The sequence below is a fragment of the Homarus americanus genome, unplaced genomic scaffold, assembly GCF_018991925.1.
Source record: "Homarus americanus isolate GMGI-L3 unplaced genomic scaffold, GMGI_Hamer_2.0 scaffold18418, whole genome shotgun sequence".
NCBI classification, from domain to species: Eukaryota; Metazoa; Arthropoda; class Malacostraca; order Decapoda; family Nephropidae; genus Homarus; species Homarus americanus.
Window position 1 is genome coordinate 314,292 of NW_024730867.1, and position 19,273 is coordinate 333,564.

The 19,273-nt window shown below is 45.5% G+C and overlaps 1 protein-coding gene across 2 annotated transcripts in view; it reads left to right on the forward strand.

Moving 5' to 3' along the window:
* LOC121867386 (extracellular matrix organizing protein FRAS1-like) overlaps positions 1-19,273 on the forward strand; it is an 82,001-nt gene that overhangs the window by 14,257 nt on the left and 48,471 nt on the right. Inside the window, exons 2-3 of one of the 2 annotated variants that reach the window (XM_042367301.1) lie at positions 7,518-7,549; positions 18,117-18,308. In XM_042367301.1, coding sequence (XP_042223235.1) covers positions 7,518-7,549; positions 18,117-18,308 — 224 coding nt within the window. Of the gene's footprint in view, positions 1-7,517; positions 7,550-18,038; positions 18,309-19,273 lie in introns of those variants that run through there. The other variant, XM_042367302.1, reaches the window with a different exon arrangement.

Below are 19,273 nucleotides of genomic sequence, written 5' to 3' on the forward strand. Positions count from 1 at the left end.
GCTGGTCTTTGGGTCCTGGTGCTGGTCTTGGGTCCTGGTGCTGGGTCCTGGTGCTGGTCTTGGGTCTTGGGTGCTGGGTCTTGGGTCTTGGTGCTGGTTCTGGTGCTGGGTCTTTGGGTCCTGGTGCTGGGTCTTGGGTCCTGGTGTTATCTTGGTCCTGGTGCTGGTCTGGTCCTGGTGCTGGGTCTTGGTGCTGGGTCTTGGGTGCTGGGTCTTGGGTGCTGGTCTTGGGTCCTGGTGCTGGGTCTTGGGTGTTGGGTCTTGGGTGCTGGGTCTTGGTCTTGGGTGCTGGGTCTTGTCCTGGTGTTGGTCTTGGGTCCTGGTGCTGGTCTTGGGTCCTAAAAGGGTCTGGGGTGCTGGGTCTTGGTGCTGGTCTTGGGTCTTGGTGCTGGGTCTTGGGTGCTGGGTCTTGGGTGCTGGTCTGGGTCCTGGGTGCCAATATCTTGGGTGTTGGGTCTTAAGTTGGTCTTTAGTGTTGGTCTGGTGCTGGGTCTTGGGTCCTGGGTGCTGGGTCATCTTGGTGCTGGGTCTTGGGTGCTGGTCTTAAAAAGGGTCTTGGTCTTGGTGTTGGGTCTTGGTCCGGTGCTGGTCTTGGGTCCTGGTGTTGGTCTTTGGGTCCTGGTGCTGTCTGGTGCTGGGTCTTGGGTGCTGGTCTGGGTCTGGGTGCTGGGTCTTGGGTCTTGGTGCTGGGTCTTGGGTGCTGGGTCTTGGGTCCTGGTGCTGGTCTTGGGTCCTGGGTGCTGGGTCTTGGGTGTTGAGTCTTGGTTCCTGCTCTTGTCTACAAAATGTCAAGTGTTCCAACAATCTGCTAACGCGATGGTTTTATTCTCTTAAAAGACAATACTTCCCAACTGAAGGAAGAGGAAGAGAGAAGAGGAGGAGGAGGAAGATGAGAAGGAGATGTAAGGAGGTCTCTCTCTCTCTCTCTCTCTCTGAAACTTCTACACCCTCCTCCCTCCTCCCCTCCCCTACCACCAACACCACACCCATCCTTTCTCACTATTCCCTCCTCTTGCCCTCCCTCCCTCCCTCCGTCCCTCCATCTTCCCACCACAACTCCCAGCATCATCTGTTAATTGACCACCATGACGGTATCAATTAAAGGAGCCAATGGGCCTTCAAGAGTGTTCCTAATACGCCCTAAACCACAAGAATGAGTAGGAGAATGGGGACAGCGTACCTGAGGCTTAGACGGTCAACTCTCGCTGTAAAAGGCACACAGACGCGCCCCTAAGAGTTAATTTTCTTTTTTCTTTTATAGTTTACCCTCTTAACGCTCACAAACGTTTTCTATGGTTAAGACTTTCTCACGGAATGTCTTTGTAGTTAAACGTTGTGTGTGTGTGTGTGTGTGTGTGTGTGTGTGTGTGTGTGTGTGTGTGTGTGTGTGTGTGTGTGTGTGTGTGTGTGTGTGTGTGTGTGTGTGTGTGTGTGTGTGTGTGTGTGTGTGTGTGTGTGTGTGTGTGTGTGTCCAAATTTCTTCCATTCATTGTCTAAATAACTCTAAATAATAACACAGGATCAGTATATACATAAACTCACTCAATAAAGATAAACATTAATTAACTTAAAACTTGTTAATGGACGACCGTAACTTGGGGGAAAAAATATCACTTTAACCTTTTTCTATTGAGCGATTTTCACGCTAACAATGGAGGAAAGAGTTAATGAGGGAGGGGGGAGAAAGGTGAGAGAGAAAGGGTTAACTCTTCTTCTTCCTACAGTCTTATTTTTTTCGTGTTTATTCTTTATTTTTTTCCTTTTTTTACGTGTTTATTATTCTCAGGATGCTTCTTTGTTTTTTCATGTGATGGCCTAAGGAGTATGTGTGTGGCTTAATCTGGTCTAAAATACACTACCGAATCCTTGAACCCTGAATTCCGAACCCTTGAACCTTGAACCCTTGAGCCCTGAATGCTGAATCTTTGAACCCTTGAATCCCGAATCCTTGAACCCTTGAATTCCGAACCCTTGAACCCCGAACCCTTGAACCCTTGAATTCCGAACCCTGAACCCCGAATTTTCACGTAAATTCGAATGAGAGTAGAAAAAAATATTACGATAAAACCTCGATGCTTATTTGTTGTCATTTTGGTCCGCCATCTTTGTTCAGTAGCTAAAGTGAGGTAGTTTAGGACGTTCTGTTTGCCGCAGGAAGAGATAAAATTCTAACGTCAGGACCTTCGAGACTCCGGAACCAATGAAAACTTGAGTAGCTGCTGAGGGAGGATCTGATAAGTCACACCAGCTGATCATATGTAAACATTGGCCGTCAAGAACACTGACAGCGAGGAGAGGATGACAGGGGTGAGGGTGCGGGGAGAGGAGGAGGGGAGGGTAGAGAGGTGGGGAAGAAGAGAGAGAAAGAGGAGAGGTAAGGAAAAGAGATAGAAAGAGAAGAGATAGGGAGAGGGTAGAGGTGAGGAAAATATGAGTAGATGGAGAGGAAGAGAAAGAGAGTGTGAAGTTATAGTAGGAGAAGGAGGAAGAGTAGGAAAGAGAGGAGGGGGAGGAAGAGGAGGAGATGAATGGGGGGAAGGAAGATTGTAATGGAGGAGGTTAATGGGAAAGGAAGAACAGAAAGGAATTGTTTGTATCTGTAGTTAACACCACCATAACCACCACCACCACAACAACACCATCACAACAAATAGCACTACTACCACTATCATCACCATTACCACCACCACTACACCATTACCACACCACCACCACCACCACCAACACTACCACACCACTACAACACCACTGCTACTACACCACCATCATCACACCACACCGTCACCACACCATCACCACCCTCACCACCCATCACTACACACACACACACACACACACACACACACACACACACACACACACACACACACACACACACACATACCTTTACCATAACTCACTAAATCCATTACAAATGATAAGAGATTGTCAAACACACCCACGCATGCATACAGGCACGACCACACACTCACACACACACACACACACACACACACACACACACACACACACACACACACACACAACACTTCACCTTTTTGTTATTCTTTTCTTCTCTTGGTCTACTTCCGTTCTCTTTCTCTCTCCTCTATTCAGTCTTGTACAATTTCCTTCTATCTTCTCTCCTTCTCCTGCCTCCTACCTACATCCTTCACCTCTCTACTCTATCTACGTTCCTTTGTTGTTCCTCTTCATCTACCATCGTCCTTCTTCTTCTTCTTCTTCTTCTCCTTCTTCTCTGACTTTCCTCCATCATCAGCCTCCTTCTTCCTCCATTATTGCCACTGTCCGTTTATGCTTCTCCACCTTTTTTACTTCTTTTCTCCTCCAACACCTCCCTTCCTTCCTCCATCACCCTCCCTCCTCCTCCATCACCCCCCTCACCCCCTTCTCCTCCATCACCCTCTCCTCCTCCATCACCCTCTCCTCCTCCTCACCCTTCCTCCTTCACCGCCCTGACTCCTGAAGGCTTTAGTCCCTCAACACAAAGGAGTGATCAACCTCCAGCGACTATATGTTTACCGAAGTTCTTATTTGTCTGTGTCACTCCAGGTGTGTGTGTGTGTGTGTGTGTGTGTGTTGTGTGTGTGTGTGTTGTGTGTGTGTGGGTGTGTGTGTGTGTGTTGTGTGTGTGTTAGGGATGGTGGACCTCCCAACAAATGGCTGAATTTTACGCGCGCTTTAAAATGAAATTCCAGGAGATCCGTTGTCTTTTTCACCCTTTTCTTCTGTTATTATTGTGTTATAGTCTACGGTTTATGGTTCTCTTATTCGTCTTCTGTATTGTTGTCTGTTGTCTGTCTTTTTGTTCCGTCATTCGGTCTTGTTTATTTTTGTTAGTCTCTCTCTCTCTCTCGTGGTGGGGGCGGCAGGGTAGCTTGTGTCATTGACTACTTCAGTTCGGTTGTTGTGCCTACTTGACGTGCTGCTCGACCCGCCTCTTTAACGACTCGTAATCACCCGGTTGTTAAGAGCCTCTCGTGTGGCCTCTTGATGTGGGGGTAATTAACTAATACCTTGTACGTGTTCTTGACAGGGAGGAAATTAACAGACTTTTCACCTTGTTCGTCCGTCATGACACTCGACTGTACTGTATCGACGCTGAACTGTCTTAAAAGTATCCAGTTGTGTCTTGACTTTTGTATTTACTTATTATTTTAATTTAGCATGTCAGTACTTATCAGCTTACTAGCCGTCCGGGTGGTTGGTATCTTGAAGGAACTGTCGCTGAAGCTTAGAAGAGTAAAGCTTTGGTGGCCATTCTGACAGCTGTTATTCTTCTTCTTCAGCTTATAGACGTGTTTCTAAATCCTCGTCACTTTCCATGTACCTGATACTTACGTTCTTGTTATTACGCATCATAAAATATAATAACTATTTAGGCATCTCGAATAAAAAAATTTTATAAAATAAAATAACCCAGTATAAGCGATGTAACGTTTATCGGGTGATCATATGTCCAAAGAAAACAATGCCGGTTGCAGGGGTAACTCGCTCAAACGAACTGGGGTACTGAGGACTCCAACCAGCAGTGTATTGACCACATGCTGCACACTAGGTCGATAACGGTTGGTTGTTTATTTACGTTTACACACACACACACACACACACATGCCTTTAAAACTAGGGCAGAGAATAGAACACAAATGAGATACGATATTAAACAGAGAAAAGTGTACACCCCGGGGCAGGTGAATAGTTCATTAGTACCAGAACACAGTGTAGGTAAATAGCGGCTTTTGTTGTGCAGGTTAGTTGTCGTCTGAGTGTGCCAATCAGCCCTCAAGATTGGGCCAGTCAGGTCTAACTTAACATATAAATTGTGACGTGTGTGTTTACATTACTTACACACTGTCAGATATGCCATCCATTGTCCCCAAACGTGTACAGCGTGGCCAGGTTATTGTGTAGATATGCTTGTGTGTTCACCTTGTGGATATAGTTTAACAAATAACAAAACATACACTTACGAAAGCGTATAGGAATGTCTACGCAAATACTCTGTACACCCACTCATAAACACAGCGTACGGCCACAGTATCATCACCCACCCCCTGAGGCACTACACTTGAGTATGTATCACTGTGGCTCGTTGGTGCTAAAATAAGACACAGTTTAGTTGTTGTTTTTCCTAAGTGTCGAAAGTGTGTAGATGGTTGTGTAGGGAGAACTGCTGATGAGTCATTTTCGTCTGATTTTATGGTTTGTAACTTATTTCGACTTAAATATTTTGAAAAAATTTGATGGCAATTTTCGTAAATGAAAATTGCCACTATTCACTTGTACGAAGATTACAGTAAGATAATTAAGTTAACCAGCCGCTGCTACTGGTTACAATAACAAATACTAGAAATAAGTAAATGTAGAATGAAATTTCTCCCTTCAAGAATGGGTTTCGTCACCCCGTAAAGGCAAAGGAAGCGAGGCGGAGTGTTTGCGTCGGTTAGTGTCGGGATCCCGTATATGGGGTCGGTTATGACTCGAGCCGCTCACCTGTACCCGCCCACTGCCTGCTAGCCACCTTCCTCAACTCTCCTTCCTTCCTCCCGTCTTCAGGCGGTTCCTGACGTATGGCTCGACTAATTTACCCTTTGTTTTATGACCTCCAGCTGGTCATTATTTTGGTTTAGAATTCTCTTTCGAATCTCAATGTTTGGTAATTTATGAACTATTCGCCAAGGAGTTTATTGGCTGGGCAGTGCTAGGTTTCTCCCTCAACCCGGGGTGACTGTTTCACTTTTCTCATCTATTTTTATTTCTAACATTGATCAAGTGTTTACTATCACCTTCCCTTTCATTTCTTTCATCGTCTATATTATTTCTCCACGTTTATCATATTTATAACTCTATTTTCTTTTCTTGTCACATACGTATGATTTTTGTTCCTCACGTGCTAAATTATATCTTGTATTTACTGATAATTTCTCTTCCCTTCTTCCTATTTATCCGTTTTCTCATTTCCTCTGTCCCATTCTTCCTCCTTTAATCCACGTGCAGAGGAATGGTTCAATCTTTACAAAGGCATGGGTTAGAATGGGTTAGAATGTCGCTCGCTGGCCATCATTCTTTTAAACCGTGACGTGGAGGCATATCTCTCTCTCTCTCTCTCTCTCTCTCTCTCTCTCTCTCTCTCCTACCCCTTTCCCCTCCCCTTACCCCCTCTCACCCCCATCTTACCCCCTCTACCTACCCTTCTCACCGTAACCACTTATAATCTAACCCTAGTCACCCATTCTCTCTCTCTCTCTCTCTCTCTCTCTCTCTCTCTCCTCCCTTTTAATCATACTTCTCCATTCATCTCTCACCTCCCTCCATCACTCACCCCCCTACACACACACACACACACACAGGCCAAAAACCTGACCGTGACAAAGTTGGTCCCTCGCCACGTCTTCCTTAAGTGGAGAAGGACCACCTAAAAAACAAAGAGGAAAAAATCACTCAGTGTCGCGTTTGGTCTGTAGCCCCGTGACGAATGGTGGTGGTGATTGATATGATTTTGAACGACTCTATTGGTTGATTGTGGTGACTCGCTGTTGGTTCTGTTTGGTTGATGTTATATGGTAAGTGACTTAAGGGGTTATATGTTGTGTTACTCGTGTGGTTGTGGGGAGAGGGAGTTGGTGGATGAGTTTGGTTGACTATTGAAGTGAATGAAACATGAGTAGCTACTGTGAGAATCTCTTCCATAGTAACACTATTTTACACAATGTTTATACAGGTTTATGCACCACTTTTCAAAATAGTTATACCACAATACCCTTTGTCCAAAATAATCATTCAGCATTGCTGGATTTTTCTTTCATTTATAAACACTATAGTTGAGTCTCCCGGCCCCGCCCTGGTGACGTACGGGAGGATGTGCACGACAATCCCCCTGTCCCTCCCGCACCTCCCTACCAAATTTCAGCTGACTATCTTCAAAGCTGTGGACCGACCCGCTGTTGGGTGTTAGGGGTGGGCCCCTGGGGGCCAACCCGCCCCTCAGGGAGGGACAGGAGAGTGTACACGACCATGCCCCAGGCTCTCCCCATCTCCCTACCAAATTTCAGTTTTATCTTCAGTACTGTGGAAATGCATAAGGAAAACACACACACACACACACACACACACACACACACACACACACACACACACACACACTCGTGTTATATGTATACCGTGGATGGTACTAATTTTACAAAATAATTATACATAAAAATTCACCAGTTTCTTTTATTATTATTATTATATCATTGATTCATATAAACCCTATCGCTAGTGTTACAACATAAATACATATTTCTCAGTCGTTCATATACTCCTTTCTGCATCTCCTCATTTGAGAAAAAGATCCGCTCAGCGCGTTAAAACATCATCAGTCAAGGCAGTAACGACTGTTGGCCATAAACACACCTGGGAAAACATCCTCACCGGGGAAAAACACAATTAATCAGTTCAGTAATGGCGGGAATATGGAAAACTAAACATCATCAGTCTTGTTTATTGTGTATAATATTTGTTTTGTTTACTTTCAGGTGTCTGCCATCACGACGGCTACTACTTCTCAGTGAGTAACACCCCCCTGGTGTCTATTTTGTTTCATTAGGGTTTCTGGCAGGAAAGGAAAGGATGTGTTTGTGTGTGCGTGCGTGCGTGCGTGCGTGCGTGCGTGCGTTTAGAAATTTTGGGATACACTCAAATATTCAAACACATTCATATAAGTAATACAGCAGCTACACCTCAATACACAGGCCACACCTAGCGCTCACTGATACACAAACAATTATAACCTTCAGCCCCACAATAATAGCATCGTTGCTCTTTTGTTTTCGACGATGTTTTCATAAGTGGAGTGACTATTTTTCTTCCGTGTTGATGGTCCGTCGCGTGAATGGGTGTACGACAGTATCTGGGAGTTTATTTTCACCAACACAATGGCAGACTCTCGGTGGAGGCTGGTGCTGGGTATGGCTATCTGCCTCTACCATCTTCACAAAATGATTCTGGCGTAAGTACCTTCTATTCGCGTTTTCATTTGTCCTCATTGAATATGTTTAACCTCCATGATTTCATATGCCCCAATGCACCTTTGTTTCTCGGTGCGTGTTTGTGTTATCTCTTCGCGTTTATGTTTGGCTCAATGAAGGGATGGAAGAAAGTTTAATCTTTTTGTGTTTCTTCTTTCATCTGACCTTTAAGAATTCCCATAACTTGTGAGTTGTAAGCTAATATGTTCGCGATAAGACGGAGATAAGCATATACGGCGTAATTATGAGAGAAAAATGAGATAGAGAAAAAGAGAATTGGCGAGGGTTGGCGGTAGATGAAGCCGCAGCCCACATACTGAGGCACTTGTTCCCATCATCCTGGCTCACCGCACCACCTCCTCTTTGCCCTCAAGCGCAGCTGTCCGCAAATTGTTGTTCTCTGTATGGTATAGTAGCCATACATGGAGATACAGGAGACGAGGAAGGCTTCGATAGGTGAAAGGGTACGAGGAGAAAAGTGTGTGTGTGTCAATCGTCGGTCAGGCCAGGCGTCATCCTGCTATCAACTAGGCCGCCACCACACGACAGTCTTACCTGATATTATCTCGAACTCACTTCCCTCTCACCCTCAACCTCCCTCCCCCCTCCTTTACCCATTCCTCTCAATCTCAACCTCCCCCACCCTCCTCCCACCATTCCTCACCCCTCAACCTCCCGCCCTCCTCCTCTACCCATTCCTCTCACCCTCAACCAACCTCCCGCCCTCCTCCTCTACCCATTCCTCACCTCAACCTCCTGCCTCCTCCCACCCATTCCTCTACCTCACCTTCCCCTCTCACCCACCTCAACCTCCTGCCCTCCTCCTCTACCCATCCCCTCCACCTCAACCTCCCGCCTCCCACCTATCTCCTCACCTCAACCCCTGGCCCCTCCTCTACCCATTCCCTCCACCCTCAGCTCGCCCCCTCCCTCTACCCATTCCTCTCACCCTCAACCTCCTCCCTCTACCCATTCCTCTCACCCTCAACCTCCCGCCCTCTTAACTATTAGCTGCCTAACTACTACTGCTCCTTCTGTTCAATTCTACACTCTACCCCCATTCCTCTCCCTCCTCACTAAAGGTTCAATCTTCTCCAGTTCTCATCATTCTCCTCATCGCGCCACTTACTTCAACCAAAGTCTATTGGTTAATTTTTTTCATCGCTTCATTTTCATCTCGCGAAAGAAATAAACCCTCTGGAATGGCTCATCGTGGACTGACTCAGAATTGACAGACAGACACCTCTCGGCCCGATCACGAGGGGTAATGAGCCCCTGATAGACGAGCTGGACAGCAGGGCCAGGAGGACAAGCAGGAGAGCCAGACTGGAGACATTACTTGTGTTCTCTTGATTGAGATGGAAGGCGTGTGTGTGTGTGTGTGTGTGTGTGTGTGTGTGTGTGTGTGTGTGTGTGTGTGTGTGTGTGTGTGTGTGTGTGTGTGTGTGTGTGTGTGTGTGTGTGTGTGTGTGTGCGTGTGTGTGCGTGTGCGTGTAATTGTCATTTGGGGATTTGGGATACAGTGTTTATATGAAGGACAATTTTGACTGAATATGTTCAAGAGCAAAGGCGGACTGAGCACTGTTTAGGGGCCGTGCCATTTTATTATGAGTTGAGACCCATTCCTCCCCCCCCCTCCCCCTAGTAGTGATAGTTGGGGCCCATTACATCTCACTAGTACTAATAATAATCATCTATGACACCACATTTGACACCAGGTTTATAACTGTTTAAGAAGAATCACTCACTCATTACCTGCTCTGTCAACTGCACCATCCGTCATGATCCCAGTACATAATGGAGCCAAGAGACCGTGGTAATAACATCTCCGTTCTACCCCCTTGTACACGTGTTGCTGGCTCATAGTACACCAGTCCGACTCGGCTTAAAACTAGATTAACCCAACGAATATAATTTTCTGTCGTAATCTACCAGGACATAATGCTTTGCCTGGAGGTTTTGTTTGTATATATTCAAGAAGCATTACATTACACTTGGACTATCCGAGGACTGGTGTATCACATCGACACACACTTGGACTATCCGAGGACTGGTGTATCACATCGACACACACTTGGACTATCCGAGGACTGGTGTATCACATCGACACACACTTGGACTATCCGAGGACTGGTGTATCACATCGACACACACTTGGACTATCCGAGGACTGGTGTATCACATCGACACACACTTGGACTATCCGAGGACTGGTGTATCACATCGACACACACTTGGACTATCCGAGGACTGGTGTATCACATCGACACACACTTGGACTATCCTGAGGACTGACACACATCACATCAACACACACTTGGACTATCCGAGGACTGGTGTATCACATCGACACACACTTGGACTATCCGAGGACTGGTGTATCACATCGACACACACTTGGACTATCCGAGGACTGGTGTATCACATCGACACACACTTGGACTATCCGAGGACTGGTGTATCACATCGACACACCAGTCCTGTGATGTGTTTTTTCATTAGTTGTTGTTGTTAATTAGGGTTTCAACTGTAGACTATTTTTTAGACTGTGTTACGGGTCAGATTGCAGACACTATCCTTCCAGTATTTATATTAGACTTAGAGAAACTAGTTCATTTTTTGCTTTCATCGTTGTCGTAACCCCATAATACAAGGCCCCGTCTACCTGTGTTTAAACCTTATGTGTAACCCGGCATTAAAGAATTAAGTCCATTTTGAGATACTGAAGTAAACCCAAAGTGGTAGGGTCCCGTCTCCTCTCTCACCTGTGTTTAAACCGTATGTGGCATTTGGCAATAAAGAATTAAGTGCATTTTTTTTGTTAGGTAGTGTCGCTATGGCTGGGATGTAAGACCCTATTTAGCTATCGACTGTGTTTGAACCTTATCTGGGAGCCTGGCAAGAGGGACCACGGGGCAACAAGTAGTGAGGATGATCTTCAAAGACTCAGCCAAATGAAAACATCTTAGCTAACACCACCAACACTACCCCCCCCCCCACCTCCGTCCCTTCCCCTCTGCCTTTTCCCCTCTCCCCTCGTCACCCCAGGAAATACCGACCATTCAGCTCGGTTGTGAGGGCGTGAAGAGTGGGCGTGGGCGTGTGTGTGTGTGTGTGTATGTCGTGTTGGGCATCGTTGAGGTATGCCGGGGACACACCGCTTAAAACATGACACTTCCGCCACCACCTGAGATCTTAAGAGTATGGTGTATGAGGTATGGGGGAATCTCTCTCTCTTCATTACTACAGCGACTACTTCCATTTTCTCCGGCGAGTGATGGGAGACTAATGGAAAACCTGAAAACGTTTCTGTCGTCGTCTGTCCCCCTTCCCCTCCCTCGCCAGATATCTCTTGCCTCCTGTATACCTCCCTACTCTCACCCGCACCCTCTCTCACCCGCACCCTCCATCTCCTTTCCTTGACACCTTCCTCTCACTCTCTCTGCCCCTCCACCTCCCGAACACATCCCTCTGTCTCTCTCTGCCACCCTCCATTTCATCCCGCTTCCTCCCTTACATCTTCTCCTCCGCTCCACCTGGCTAATTGCGCCTCATTCATTGTGTCGAGGTGTCACAGGTACCTGAGGAGTCTTCCCCCAACACCTTTATCTCACACACTATCTTGTACACACGTGCCGCAAAGTCTCTCCTTCATCATTTTGTATTATCCGCTCTGTTCTGGTTGTGGTGGTGGTGAGGGTTGTGGTGGTAGTGATGGTGGTGATAAAACAAACCTGAAGAAGTGCCAAATCGACTCCCACACCTGCAGGGAGGTGATCACTCCACGCCGTAACGTTTGCAGGAGCACTACACGAGGTGTTAATACTTACGAGTTAACTCGACTGCATACCGAGGCGGACAAGCGTCAATGCCTATAAGGCCCCTCCCGCCATACATGTAGCCCTCCACACGTGCAACATCTGCGGACGGCTCTGCCGGTCCCGTATCGGCCTCTCGAGTCACTAATAACTCATGCCATTGTGTCATCGCTTGATTATCGTCATACTCGATTCCGAGTGACAACAAAGTAGTAGTAGTAGTAGTGCAGAAGGGGAGGGGAAGAGAGTGGCATATTTATTGTGCGCCTGTCAGGTCATACGTACAGTACTTCCGTCCATTCCGTATTTATTATGAGGATTACGTAACATATGTCCACCGAGTAGGAGTAAACATTTGAAGGGTTTTTCACGTAAATCCTCGCATTATTGGGTTAAATTTTGAAGATGTTTTGGTGATGTTTTACATAAACAGGTAGTCGATCACCTGAAGATTAGCCCCAGTTTATGTCACCTGATAATTAACCATCCTAACGCTACGTAGAGGCTAGGTTAGGTCAGGTTAGATAAGATTATCATTAGGCTGGATGATTTTAAGGTGAAATGAGCTGGGATCGTAACTTTCATGTACTTCAAGTATTTAATTAGAATACCTGTCGACTCTTCCACTGTCAAGGTCAGTTACCCTTAAACCAGCTGTCTTGTACGAGAGTTGACTTTCTTACCCAGTGACATAAAGGCAGTCTTCAGCCTCGTCTACTGTACTGCCTTGGTTAGGTCAGGTTATGTCAATCAGAGTTTCCCCTAACAAGTCCCCTGCCTGCCTGCCTGTCGTCACATCTCCCCAATTCGGCTCCCATCACTACCCCAATCATCACTCACCTTAGCCTCAGTCAACTTCAACCCTTTCTCAACCTCGCCTCAACCATCCCTCAACCATCCTTCAACCTCGCCTCAACCATCCTTCAACCTCGCCTCAACCATCCTTCAACCATCCTTCAACCTCGCCTCAACCATCCTTCAACCCAGCCCTGTGTTGTCACCCTACCGTGCCCCCCCCCCCTCCAGGCCCTAACTCCCCTGTAAGGCGTGGAGGAGTGGTGGGATGGCGTGGCGTGGCGTGGGGTGGGGTGGGGTGGGGTGGGCAGCAATGTGTGCACCATCCGTCACCGTGGTAGACGGGCGTGTGTCACCACCGCGCCCCTCTCTTGACGTAATAGCATCCAGGTGCGTCGCACACCCTCCCTCCCAGACGCTCACTCGCCCTCAGTGTTATGTGCACCCTAAAAACACAGGGTTTCATCCATCTGTCTGTTATCTCTACCCATACTCTACCTGTTCATTGTTCGTTCGAGCTAATTGATCCACGGGTGACATCAGGGTCTATAGACGTTGAGTTGCATGACCCAGTGTCAAGGAATAGTCCGAGAAGACCGGACAACTCGCCAACTGCACTGGCTAACCATTACCCAGGAACACGATCCGCAAATCGATTAACATCCAGGTCCGAACCCGGGTCCGCTCACTTGCGAGGCGAGCAAGCTGACCATTACACCACAGAAAGTCGTATTGTTGAAGTGATCCACCAGCCTCGGATAGTTCAAGTGCAATGTAAGGCTTGTTGAATTTATCAAACAACTTTCACTATTACTCCTGTTACTACTATCATAATTAGAGACTAAGCAGAAGACCCTCCTGGAAATAAGCACCTGGTGGCTTTGTCGGCTATCATTGGTCATGTTGTCTTACTGTTTACCTGCACTGTCTCGGCACACAGCCTACCTGCACCGTATACCTACATTATCTATATTTACGCTTAAATGTACTGTACTGTACACCCCTATAGTTATATACACGCCTTTACTATTGTAAACCTGTGTGACAGTATTACTGAATAAATATTTTTCGAGTATTATTATTGTTAAAGTGGCATGAATTAGCTCTTACCCGCACCAGAATCTGCCCCCCCCCCCCCTTGCCCGCCCAGATAAACATACTGCCCTGGAAAGTCCTCGAAGGTTCGCATGTGATGTTTCATACTCTAACTACAGACAGCTGAACGAGACTATAGTTAGGGTAGAGTCTCGATGCGATAATTGGACGTTGTTTTTGTGTTGTAGCTTAAGTGAGGCAGTTACGTGTGTCCTTGCTCCTCTGGAAACATGGACAATTTAACTGGCGAACGTTTGAGAAGTTAAGTCAAGTCGCAGTGTAATTTTTGTACCTTGTTTGTGGTTTACTTAATGTGTCAGGTAGATGCGGTCTTGGATCTCCAGTTTAGGGAAGATTTATCGTGTTAGCTTATGAGATTGTGGGTGCTGTGCTGACCGTCTCTTGTGGGTGGTGATCCAGCGTCCAGGATGGGTTGGCTGTCGGATGTTGGTGATAAAGTCCCACAAGGTCCACCTCCTGGGGCTCCGGCCGACTCTCCACTTAAGGGCTCCGCCATCATAATCACTCTCGGAGAATTTTAATAAAAAAATATCATTTAATTTTAGGTTTAGGTATACAGTATAGGCCAGGCTTCTCATGTGATGCTTCCACTGTAGTTGAACTTATTGTATATTCTTTAACCTCCTGTGTCCTTGTTAAAACATACTTAAGCAAACCCGTCCATCTTCCCATACGTCAGACACATCAGCGCTGAGTCTACTGCCGTATCTCAGGAACTCGTTCAGGGATATCCTAAAGCAGCTATCTCAGGACTTCAGGGCACTACGAGGCAGGGTCAGGTCCTGGCCTTCTCGATATAGTGATACCAGTGGGTGCCCATGATTCCCATGTTGAGTGCTGGTACCACTGTATCCCCGTGATCAGCGACAAGAAGCAACAATGTTATTACAGTTGTAAATATATTGAATAATTACAGCATAAAGAACTGCATAACTCACAAATTGTTCCCCCCAAAACACCGCCATCATACAGTGTCCATTTGTTCACCTTAATTTAGATAATAATGTCAATATTTTGGTATCTATGAAAATGCTCCTTTTTAACACGAGTATCTGTACAAGATATAAACACAGATCCCCCAACAGACACTTCACGGCACTAACTACTCTTACCACCTCTAAACACTAATTAAGAAAAACCTTCACTCTCCTCTATCATAAATCCTATGGTGCTGACACTGACCTCCTTAACTAATACCGTAGAGGGAGTGAGGAGAGTCTGGACACATACAACTCATGGTTATGGCCAGTTAGCGTGGTTGGTGCCGTGTGTGGTGGTGGGGGCTGCCAGTGTGACGGTAGAAGTGGAGGAAATTAGTTGTTTTTTGGCGAGTGTTTACAAACAACCAAAATTACACTCGTTCATTACACCACTACCCGAAGCATGAAGGGTGACTATTAATGCTGATGGAGAAATAGGAGGAATTTTGGGATAATGCTCTCTCTCTCTCTCCTCTTTTCATCATACTTAAGACTTATAATTCACTCTGGTATTTCCTGAACCTGTGTTGGGTGAGGAGGTTAAGTGGTTGCTGATGTGGAGGGGGAGGAGGGGTAGTGGTGGAAGGGGGGAGTAGGGTTATAGTGGATGGAAGGAAGGGGGGTTGGAAGGAAGGGGTTATAGTGGATGGAAGGAAGGGGGTTATGGTGGAAGGAAGGAAGGGGGGTTATAGTGGATGGAAGGAAGGGGGTTATGGTGGATAATGAATGTGTCTTGTGAAACGGATCTGGGGATTAATATATGATGGTGTTGGTGGGTGACTGCCCTGCACATATGAGTAGAGGAACAGCCAACGATAATAGTCTTTGCATATGTGTGTTGACAGTTTTTACACGTGTGTGGTAGAAGAAGAAGGAGGAGGAGGAGGAGGAGGAGGAGGAGGAAGAGGAAGAGCACCTCTGTGTCATCAGTGTGCCCGGCCACAACATAAGAGACACCTGCACCAGCCGTGAAACATAGGTGCCTCGACCCTCACACATTTGGTTCACCCTGTCAACCCAAGTTTTTCTACCCGACATTAAATTATCTTTTACAAGTTTCCATTAAACTTTTTGTGTTGCCTCGTCCTCATTAAGACTTTCCTCGTGTTTACAGTTTCTTCCTCTATGGTTTTCTTGTGTTTCAGAGTTTTCAGTATTTTTCATTATTTCTTTTTAACATTTTCGCACTGTAATGACTCATATGGCCTTTCATAATACGTTATATTTGTCTGTACTTACACAAGAGAGAGAGAGAGAGGTAAGACCAACTTATATCGTGTATCGCTTACATTTACGGCAGCGTGTGAGTATGGAGCGTGTCAAATGGCTCTTGGGTACGGTCCAAAATAGCCGTCAGATGGCCACTTTCGTCTGCCTCCTGAGGACCTTTCGGGCAGCTCGAGGGCCCTAGCGTCTGTAATCATCGCTCTGTAACTGACAGTCCTTATCACCCGTTATTTAGTTTTATTTGTTTTATATTTGTAAGAGAAGTGAGAGGAAACATAGAGGATATAAGAGAGAGATGGTGGTAATAAGATAGAAAGCACAGGACTCGCCACCCACAACAGTATGGGGCGTGAATTGTGACCATGAGCAGATGAAGACTAACCTAACCTAACGTAACCTGACCTAACCTAATCTCACCGAACCTAACCTAACCTACCCCCCTCCACCCCCAGGTAGCGTTTGGATGTTTAAATTATAAGATGAGATAAGCTGGGGTGCCTAATTTTCACGTGAACCCGCATTTATTATGTCTGACGATGACCACTCAGCATATTTTTATTTCTTTTTCTTCACTCTCTCTCTCTCTCTCTCTCTGTTCCTTTCATTTTTATCGTTCTCTTTTCCTTCTTCACTCCCGTCTTCCTCTACCCCAGCCTCATCCGCCTCACTTCCTTCCTTCTTCTCGACCTTCACCTCTACCTCTTCCCACTCCCCATCCTCCTCCTCCACACCTGTTTTTACCCTCCTCCTCTCCCCCTGGTGTCGGCCGCTCGTTCATTACCTTAAGCAGACAAATAATGACGTGTACAAATTAACGACTTGGGACCTCTCTCTCTCTCTAAGACAAAAACATATTGGTTCTAGTGTGTGTGTGTGTGTGTGTGTGTGTGTGTGTGTGTGTGTTGGCCCATCTTCACAAGGGGATGGTTATGAGAGAGGAGGTGGAAGGAGCCATCATTTTATACCTACTCTTTCATAACCACTAATTTCCAGAACAATATAACGTGTGGTTAAGAGGTCAACGACGTGAACTCCTGGTTTTGTTGGCGTCTGTGTTAACTAAATCAGGTCTCCGCTGTGGATGTTTCTATCTTAGGTAACTTTTTGTTCACTCATCACTAATATAGTAATACGTACTCCTTATCTTGGTGTATACTGAAAGGATATATGGATTAAGTTAAGATTAAGTACACTGGTTTATTTCACCTGAATATTAGACACCCAAATGTATTACTCTGAAAATTAACCACTAATGTTCATTCTTCCGAGGTTCGCTTTTGAATTACAGTGAGATAATACCTTACCTCACTACTATCCTCATGCTTATCTTTGTAAATTTGTTCAGGGCTAAGGTTTCAGCTGCTTCATGATCACCAGAAGCTTTTTCACCACAGATTTTCAGATATTTTATACCATGACGCTTCTTAAATTTCTGCAGCCAACCTTCTGAATACCCACACTCACCATCAGTGTTCGGTTCTTCATGGTATACTCTAGCTTGGTTCATGGCCAACAAACCAGTCAGTGGAACATGTTCACTTCTTCGTTGCCGAATCCACTCAATCGGCACACCGTCAAGATCTTCATTTTTTGCCCTATGCAATGTTTTTCTGTTTTTCATTATTTTTGGGTCATCTTGTCAGTGTAAAACTTCAACAACTTGTCTTTCTGTTTCTTTAAGTCATATACGGTGGTAGTTCCCACACCATATTCTTCAGTAAGACGCCACACAGGTACACCACCATCAAGCTTCTGTAACAACTCCACTTTCTGTGCTATTGATAATGAGAGACGCTTCCTTTTCTTCTCACTGTTACCCACAGGGACATCTGAAGCTCTTTTTGGCATTTTCAGTGAAATTAAACAAAATTACATGAAATATAAGAACAGCAGACACAAATGTGGGACTAATAGCAACAGCCTCACTCGCACACGCCGCCCGGCCTAGGTCAAGGGCCCGGTAGCGTCAGGTCCAAGTCACGTTCGGCATCACACGAGTGATGCGCCACGAAAAAACTTTCGGTTTTCGGAAGATAAAGGATTGTCAACTTGCAAATAACGTAATACAGAACCACGCTGCTCTTCACCCCTCTGCCTTTTTGCCATACTCACTCGGCCCTCCATTCTCCTTCCCACCTCTTACCATCTCTCAGAGTTGCATCTCTCCACAGAATGGCAGTCGGTGGCGTCCCGAGGTGTGCGTGGAGTGCCAGTGCCAGGGATGGGTGGGTGTGTGTGGCCGGGAAGAGTGCCATGACCCCAGCTGTCCTCCTCACCTCATCCTATACCATCATCCTCAACACTGCTGCCCTCGCTGTATGCCTCCACCCAGACCTTGCCTTGCTGGAGACACCATGTACCAGGTATGATGTGTATGCTGTACCTGCACTTTTTCTCTTGTTTTCATGTAAAGAAGAGTGACTGTGATCCATTTTTGAAATTCATCAGAGGCATAAACTACTGGAGTCCTCTATACGTACATAAATAAAAAAAAAAGCAGAACACATATATATCATTACTGTATATTTATTACAGGCTTATTTGATAAGTATTGTATTTTTATGCCAGTTATGAATCATAAATAACATAAATACAGGTATTGTACAGTATCCAGTACAGCTCAATGCATGGAAATTATTTGTCTTGTAGGGGTTGTTATAATACAGGCATTTTTTTTTCCACTTCCCTTTTGTTATTAATAGTATTACTGTATATTTTAAACTTCACAGACAATAAAACAACACAAGTGGATTTATTAAGCATTCATAGAGTGATACAAATTGCAGTACTATAGTATTGACAAATACAATTGTTTACCCCTCCTCATTATTAGGTCTGCAGAGTCATTCTAGGGGTTTGCTAATACAGTAGTGTAAAAAATGTCTTGGTGAGCAACTTTAGCGCATCTACAGTATGTTCAGAACATTTCACAGGAACTCACACTCCTTCACTCAGGGAAAATTTCCGGTACCTGTTTCCTCCAGAAAGTTTCTCTATGTAAATTTATTTGCAGTGTTCTCTCCCTGTGTACCACTTGTGTGAATAAAAGAAATCAAGGGACTTGCTAACATTTTATGGTCTGTATTAAGTATATAAGATAACAAGGTTCATCTTAATAATAAGAGCATATGAAAATACTGCACATAAAGTACTGTAATGAGTACTATAATGTATGTAGGATAATAATTGGATTATATTATTCTTACAGTTGAACATTGTTCATTGTAGACAAATGGTAGTCGGGGTCCGACTAATTACCCAAATGTAGCCAAATATAGCCGGAATGAAGTCAAATAATGGTCCTAGATGAATAAATCGGACTGCCAAT